Source organism: Mandrillus leucophaeus, unplaced genomic scaffold (assembly GCF_000951045.1).
Source record: "Mandrillus leucophaeus isolate KB7577 unplaced genomic scaffold, Mleu.le_1.0 Scaffold284, whole genome shotgun sequence".
NCBI lineage: Eukaryota > Metazoa > Chordata > Mammalia > Primates > Cercopithecidae > Mandrillus > Mandrillus leucophaeus.
Window position 1 is genome coordinate 915,047 of NW_012102965.1, and position 8,173 is coordinate 923,219.

The 8,173-nt window shown below is 42.4% G+C and overlaps 1 protein-coding gene across 1 annotated transcript in view; it reads left to right on the forward strand.

Annotated features, from left to right (window-relative positions):
- The window catches only part of MAGI2 (membrane associated guanylate kinase, WW and PDZ domain containing 2), a 765,625-nt gene extending 760,469 nt beyond the window's left edge, over positions 1 to 5,156 (forward strand). Inside the window, exon 21 of the mRNA XM_011985485.1 lies at positions 5,032 to 5,156. Within this exon, the coding sequence (XP_011840875.1) occupies positions 5,032 to 5,156 (125 nt within the window). The remainder of the gene's footprint in view (positions 1 to 5,031) is intronic.
- The last annotated feature ends 3,017 nt before the right edge of the window (positions 5,157 to 8,173 follow it).

Consider the following 8,173-nt stretch of genomic DNA (forward strand, 5'->3'; position numbering starts at 1 on the left):
TTCTTAAAGAACACAACACTGAATTCTTTTTCCCCACTGCTCAGCGCAAACCTCATTTGTTATTCTAAGTGATTTTAGGATGAGGATGAAATCACATTTCTTCCCATTGTCTTATTGAAAATCATGGCCTATAATGATATTCCTTCTTTTTTACATACTCTTACATGATTTGCAACCTGCATTTTTCTTTTTAAGGATATACTGTGCCCTGCCCACAACCTGCAAGTCCTAATTTATTAGGTATTTAAGACTCTGATAAAAATATATTAGACCAGACCGGGTGCAGTGGCTCACGCCTGTAATTCCAGCACTTTGGGAGGCCGAGGTGGGTGGATCACCTGAGGTCAGGAGTTCAAAACCAGCCTGGCCAACATGGTGAAGCCCCATCTCTACTAAAAATACAAAAATCAGCTGGGTGTGGTAGCATGTGCCTGAAATCAGCCAGGTGTGGTGGCATGTGCCTGTAATCCTAGCTACTCAGGAGGCTGAGGCAGGAGAATTGGCTTGAACCCGGGAGGCGGAGGTTTCAGTGAGCCAAGATCATGCCATTGCACTCCAGCCTGGGCGACAGAGCAAGACTCCATCTAAAAAAAAAGTACATATATATATGTAGTGACCAAGACATCTACCAAGAAGAATCTGTTTAGCTCTTAAGGTGCAGGCTTCCTCAATTCCCAAACACTTAAGTTGTGGAGGAGATGAGTGAATAAAGAGGTATCTTTCCCAAACTCCATCAAGAAACACACCCATATAGATCCTGGAAAACCTAAAGGTACCAGCTCCTCTAGTAACCCATCATGGAGAGTCATATTTTAGGATCTAATAGGAACATTCCCTTCCTTGCCCCAACACGAAGCTGAGCTCTCCCACAAGAGGGCTGCTTTCCCTAAGAGTCCAGGAGAAAAGGCAGCTGTCTTAGTGGAAACATTGCTGAATACTGTAAGAACTTTGGAGCAGACCTTAAAGAAGTCACCAATTTAAGAAAATGTTTCTTACACTACAGGGGATTGTGGGGTGAGGAGCTGAGATTGAGGATGAAGGGACAAGATCAAATATGGAAACTAAGAAAATCCTAAGATGCAGAAGAGGAGAAAAATTAACACTTCTTTAAGAGGAATCAGAAGCCTCTCTCTCTCTCTCTCTCTCTCTCTCTCTCTCTCTCTCTCTCTCTGTCTTCCTCTCTCTCCTCTCTCTGTCTTCCTCTCTCTTTCAATCTCTCTCTCTCTCTCTCTCTCTCTCACACACACACACACACACACACACACACACAGAGTCTTAGGGAAATGATTCAGCCTTTTAAATACACAGATGCCTGCATTCCCTCTTGCTCTCCACAGATCCTCTGGAGATTCTGACTGAGTCAGTTCAGTCCAGGACTCTAGGTTTTTTCAATATTAATGCCATTCCAGGGAATTCATGGAATATCATATCCTGGGGATTGCAAGACGTATCTGCTCTAGTTCCATTGTAAAGGCCAGGCCTGCCGAAGTTTCTACTTGTTGCCCTCTTTCTGTCCATGGCTTCCCGCTATTTGAGTGTGCCCCACCCCTTCAGCCTTTGCCCCTCACATCTGAATTGCTCTCCATTCTGACTTGTCAGCCCTTGCAACTCAGAGAAAGGAAACTAGGTTGTCCTCCCATTGTCCTCCCATTTTCCATATCATGCCTTTTTGACAATCTGAGCTCTCCTCATCACAGAGAGTCTGGCCCTGTGGTTCACAACATGAGAATGTTGATTCCAGAAAAGCCTTCGAACCTCTCAGCTGGACCCGTTTCAAAGTTGGTGCTGCATACCAAAGCTGTTTTCTCCAGTCTAATTTTCTCTTGTCTTGAAATAGAGACATTACAGAAAAGGTGTTGATCTTAAGGAGTTTAACAACAAAGCCCAGCTGCTCAAAGTACAGTCTAGTATCTTAAGACAAATTCCAGGGTAGGTCCAACCAACTGCCATAACCAGCAAGCGTTCAGTCTCCAAAGCATCACTTCAGCCAGGCCCGTGGCTACTGCCCTGTCCTGGTTTCCCCTAGTCAAATAACTCGAGCTTTAATTTTTTTACCTAAAGTACTCTAAACCCCTCATTTCCAGTGGAAGAAACAGTGAGTCCGTAAGGCCAGTTTTTTTTAAGACTTGATTTTTTAAGGTAGTTTTGGGTTCACAGCAAATTTGAGAGAAAGGCACAGAGATTTCCCATACACTCCCTGCCCCCATTCATGCATAGCCACTGCCATGATCAGCACCCCCACCGCCGTGTGCGTTTGTTACAACTGACGGACCTACATTGACACATTGTTATCACTCAGAGTCCACAGTTGACACTAGGGTTGGGTCTTAGTGTTGTACCCTGGGCTGCAGATCCTGACTGGTCCGTGGTCTGTTAGGAACCAGGCCACACAGCTGTAGGTAAGCAGTGGGCGATCGAGCTTTACTGCCTGAGCTCCACCTCCTGTCAGATCAGTGGCAGCATTAGATTCTCATAGGGGCACTAACCCTACTGTGAATGGCACATGCAAGGGATCTAGGTTGCCTGTTCCTTGTGCAAATCTAATGCCTGATGATCTGAGATGGAACAGTTTCATCCTGAAGCCATCCTCCTTACCCTACCCGGTCTGTGGAAAAATTGTCTTCCACAAAACTAGTCCCTGGTGCCAAAAATGTTGGAGACCACTGTTGTACATTCTATGGGTGCAGACAAATGTCTAATGACATATGTCCACCATTGTAGTATCATACAGAGTAGTGGCACTGCCCTAAAAACCCTCTGTGCTCCATCTGTTCATCCATTCCCTCCACACTCACCCCTGGCAACCAACAACCTTCTTATTGTCTCTGTATTTTTTACCACAAGTCCAGATTTTTGTTATTCACAAACTGTCTACAGCCTTGCTCAAAGTTAGGATTGCCCCAATGTCCTGTTCTGATAAGAACTCCTGATATTTAACTATAAACCTTCCATCAGGATCACAGATAAAATCATATAATGCCTTACTGCAGGCTTGAATTGTATTCTCCACAACAGAATCTCTAAACTTAAGAATCACACATTCATCAATGTGCTGTTTGGATTCAAGATTTTTTAACAGAACAACAAACACACATTTAGCCCAGACTAAATAGCTGTTAACTATAAAGTGGCTCAACATTTGCTTTCAAAATAATCTGCTTTTACAGTTCTGTAGCAAGGTCTCTGGTCTGTTCAGCATGAACTCTTCAACAGTGACCCTGGCCTTATTGGGATCCTGGGTTTTAGGATTGGACACACACACTCATAATGTATGCATTAATATGCCTAGCACAGTATGCAACTCTCTGTTTCTCACATTTCACTGTAGTTTCTACTCCAGCCTTCACAGCAATTTATTTCCACCATGCTCTGGGCCCTTTTATTTGACCTTCTGGGCATGAGGTCTCCTAGCACGTGTATCTTCCAAGCCCAGTAAAGGCCACGTTTAAAACCAAATGAGAGCCTTCGCTGTGTGACACTGAAACAGCTTGATCATTTTCACACAAAATTACTTGCATCTTGGCAGGGCTAAGTGGTAAACTCAATTAATAAATCCTGAAATTTAATTTCTACTTCTGACATTTATTGTTAAGCATGTGCTTTCTTACCACCCAGAGGTTCTACTTTCCATTTAACCTCGAGGTATTAGGGCTCCGCCTGTACTCTCCCTTTCCTCAAACACACCATGCTATGAAAAATACCCCCTGTGGCAAAACCCGAAATTGATGTGGAGTGCAATTCCATTCTGCACATGGAAGCCGTGTATACATAGCGCCACGTGTGGAGCAAGCTGGGCACGTACACGGGGAGAATCAGTGTTGCTGGCAAAGAGGAAATCAGGCCTCAAAACATCCAAGCTGCATGGATTAAGTTCTTCTGATCACATTAACCTCACAATGAGCACATCCCCCTTATCTCACCCTGAGCAGAGCTGAGCGAACACAGGCAGTGCAGGAGCAGTTGTTGCCTCTTCTAGGGGCCTGTCTCTTGGAAATTACTATCTAGATATTCCAGAATTTCTAGTACTTTGTGTAGATAAAGAACTGGAGTCCATGATCTGAGCTAGATTCAGACCAAGAGAACCACAAAGAGGGTGGTTTCAAAGCACAACCCACAGCAGGTGAGTACAGTGGAACAGAACAGGCAAGACACTGCTACATTTTTTTTCAGCTTTATTTTCTTCCAGAAAGCAATTATATCCAGCAAGTCAACTATGATTTTTTTTTAAGACAGAGTCTCACTCTCATGCCCAAGCTGGTGTACAGTGGTGCTATCTCAGCTTACTGCAACATCTGCCTCTGGGGTTCAAGTGATTCTCCTGCCTCAGCCTCTTAAGTAGATGGGATTACAGGTGCACACCACCACGCCCAGCTAATTTTTATATTTTTAGCAGAGATGGGGTTTCACCATGTTGGCCAGGCTGGTCTTGAACTCCTGCCCTCAAACATTCTGCCCACCTCAGCCTCCCAAAGTGCTGGGATTATAGGCATGAGCCACCATGCCCGACCATGAACTTTGAATTTAATAAGAAAAGTTTTAGTGGTAAGGGGAACTATATGAATTTATGAGACTATTAGAGAAAATATAAATATAAACATGGGGACACTATGTATTTATTTTTATAATCCTTTTAAATTTTAGAAATGATTACTGTGACTGATTCTCAAATGACAGTTGATATCACTAAAACATCTCATTATTATGAGAAAAGCCTACAAGAATTTACATATTACCATTTCAAATGTTATTAACATTTGTGCCTCCATTAAAGCACCTCAGGATGCCCTCAATATTTTGAGAAAAGTCTACTTTTGAAATACACATATAGCTCAGTCTTTCACTAATTTCACTTGCTGCATGCTTGATAGGGTTAGCTTTACTTAAAGTCTTTATTCTTACTGCCTAGTTAATTTTTATTCGACTGCTCTAAACATACTAAGCAATCTTGATTCTAACAGTAATAATATATCTTTGTTACTGGTTCTGTTAATTCTAATGATTGGTCCTAGGCTGTTCCTCCCCTTCCTTTAGGAATGGTACCTTCCAGTCTCTCCATGTGCATGAAAAGTGACAAGCATGGGTCCCCATATTTCTACTTATTGGGCCACCCTAAAGACACGGTTTGTAAAATCTGCATGAATATTATCTTTCTCTAATGAGCCTTGGTTTTGCATATGTTTTTAACTGATGTATAATGCTTTCTCTTTCATAGTAGCTTGTCTAATTATTTCTAGAGTTCTGGAATATATGTATAGCTGAGACCTTGTAAGTGATAAGGATAGGATTTTCAGATCCATGAAAATTTGAGATGCACCGCATTCTTGCGGGGGCCAGCCTAGAATGACCCCAGCAGGAAGGAAGCAGGTAGAGAACAGCAGAGCAGCACTGGCCGCATTCCACCCCACACGTTTCAGAGCATCCTCCCTTGGATTCAGTGCAAGTCACTGAATTTGTTTCCTCTCAGCCAAAGTATAGACAGCTGTAACCTAAGCTATCCTTTTTGTGTCCGATAGAAAGAGAGCCACAGTTGCCAGACCTTCTAGCCCTAGAAACTCCAAACTCCACCTGGCATCATGGGTACTTCCCAGCCTGCTCTGTGGCAGCTATCCAATCAGGACAAGATCCTGTCACCTTCCTTCCTCCATACTCAGTGATGCACCAAGTTTAAAGAAAGAAAAAATGTTAAGGGCCCATTTGTGACTATTTTTTTAAATAGTCATAACTTTACATCGAGTTAGTGTTCGCTACTGTTTCAAAAGGAGTATTCTCAAGTGTTGACTACATTTTAGCCTTGGTAAAAAATTTCAAGAAAAGAAAATGTAACCCGTAATATTTTTAAAAATCGGAATGTAGATGATAGCCTTGCAACTATGGTTCAAGCAACTTTTTACCCCTCAAATACATCCCTAGAGCAGCCCACATTTCACTGTCACGTTCTGTGGTGGCATGTGGCTACTACCACAATTTAATTGGACTGGGATTTTATACGTCACTTTGGCTTTTTAACAGAAACTGAACTCATGCTTAGTCTCCATAGTTAGCCATATAAGTATAAATCAAACTGACACACTTCTCAATTCTGGTTTGATTCTATCCCATTCACACTGTCACAGCCATGGCTAAGCGTCTCTCCACCAAATTCTTTTAAACTGGCTCTCTGAATTTTTTCTGAAACATATTTTCCAATTATTAATGACCCTGCTAATTACCATCCAGGTCTGGCTAGAATTTAACATAAAAGACAACATTATTCATTAAGTAAATTATTTAATTGGCTTACTACTAAACATCTTCTTATCAAAAAGGTTTATGCTGATATAAATTTAGGTAGATACACATACACACACACACACACACAGCCACACACACAACCATCACAGTCATTCCTTGAAGCTGTCTACAAAAACAAGTTTGAAATGTTTAATTTTCCAAAATATGTCTCTCAAAAGGTAACTTGTTGATCAGGGGAAAACTACATAGCTAAGCTAGGGCATAAAGGAGAAAGTTGCAATGTGCTAGAAAAGAGATAAAGTCATGAAATAATTATTGGGGAAATCTAGTCCAGTGACTATAGGTTAGGAGGGATAGATTTCTGTTTCTGACAAAAGAAAGGTCTATGCTTGCCATATAATTTACTTTAACTAGTCTGTAATCCATGGGGATGATGAGGGATTGACTCTAGTCAATTCACTAGAGTCATTAACTTTAAAAAAAGAGAGCGAGGGCTCTTTGTGGTTTCAGTTCAGTTCCATAAGCATCTATCAAGCACCACCTGTGACCCAAGGTCTGCTGCTCATTGCAAGGGATATAAAGATTAATAAGAAAGGCTCTGCCATGTCCATTCATAAGCTAGGATGGAAGACAGGGAGATAATTATGTAATGGGGCAAGATAAATAGTATTAGCAAAGGGTGATAAGAACCCAAAGTGGGCAGTAAACTAAATCTGCTTAGCAGAATTGTAGAAAATTCTACCCAAGTGGTAAAATTTTAGCCGGGCATTGCTTTCACCAGAGTGGGAAAAAGATAAGGCTGTTTGTTTCCAAGCACATGAAATGGTTCAAGCAAAGTCAGGGAGATGTGTTCAGAAAACATAGACTAAATGGGAAAGGGAGGTGGCCAAAATGAAGGAGGAACCCTTTAAAAAATAGCCTTCTGGTTGGTCACAGTGGCTCACACCTGTAATCCCAACATTTTGGGAGGCCAAGGCAGGAGGATGGCTTGAGGCCAAGAGATTGAGACCAACCTGGGCAACATAGCAAGACCCTATCTATAAAAAAAAAAATTAAAAATTAGCCAGGTGTGCTAGCATGTGGCTGTAGTCCCAGCTACTTGGGAAACTGAGGCAAGAGGATTTCTTGAGCCCAGGAGTTTGAGGCTGCAACAAGCTATGATTGTGCCACTGCACTCCAGCCTGGGTGACAGAGCGAGACCCTGTCTCAAAAGAAAAGAAAATTAAAAAAGGACCTTCTATCCCAAGCAAAGGACTCTGCGGTTTATGTAATCAGATGTCACCAAAAGAAATTTTTTAATGGGAGGGTAAAAACATCTGTATTTGGAAATATACCTCAGTAGCAAATGACGTGAGGGCCGGAATTAAGAAAGTGGTGGTGGAAATAGCACATTGGAGTTGGATATTGGGGATATTTCAGTCATTTCATTGATGAAATAAAGAAGGTTGGTGAATAATGAATGTGAAGGACAGGATCAGGGAGGAGAACTGTGACCCGAGGCTGGGTGGAAGATGATGTCAGGAAGCTAACAGGAAACACGAGTGAAGGGCCAAGCTTAGGCAGAAGGATGGTGAGGTGAGTTTTGGACTTGTTGAGCTTCAGAGGTCTGAGAGACACTGAAGTGAGGAAGGCCAGAAATAGGGCACTTGGATGAGGCACTCAGGAGCTGGAGCCAGAGCATTTGGGGAGTCTTGGAGAGGACTTGGAGCCATAAGTGGGGCTGAGCTCTCCCAGAGAGCGCCCACTGTGTACATAGAGAGGCGCGCCAGATGACAGAGCCACATTGGACTGGGAAGTAAGAGAAGTTGATGAAGAAAATCAGGAGAGGGCAATCTGAGAGACAGGAAGAGAACCAGAAGAGAAAAGCCATTTGGAAGCCAGAGAGGGGCTTCAAAAATAATTACCCATTTTCTAGATGAAAAAGTGGTTGCACCATCCAGAG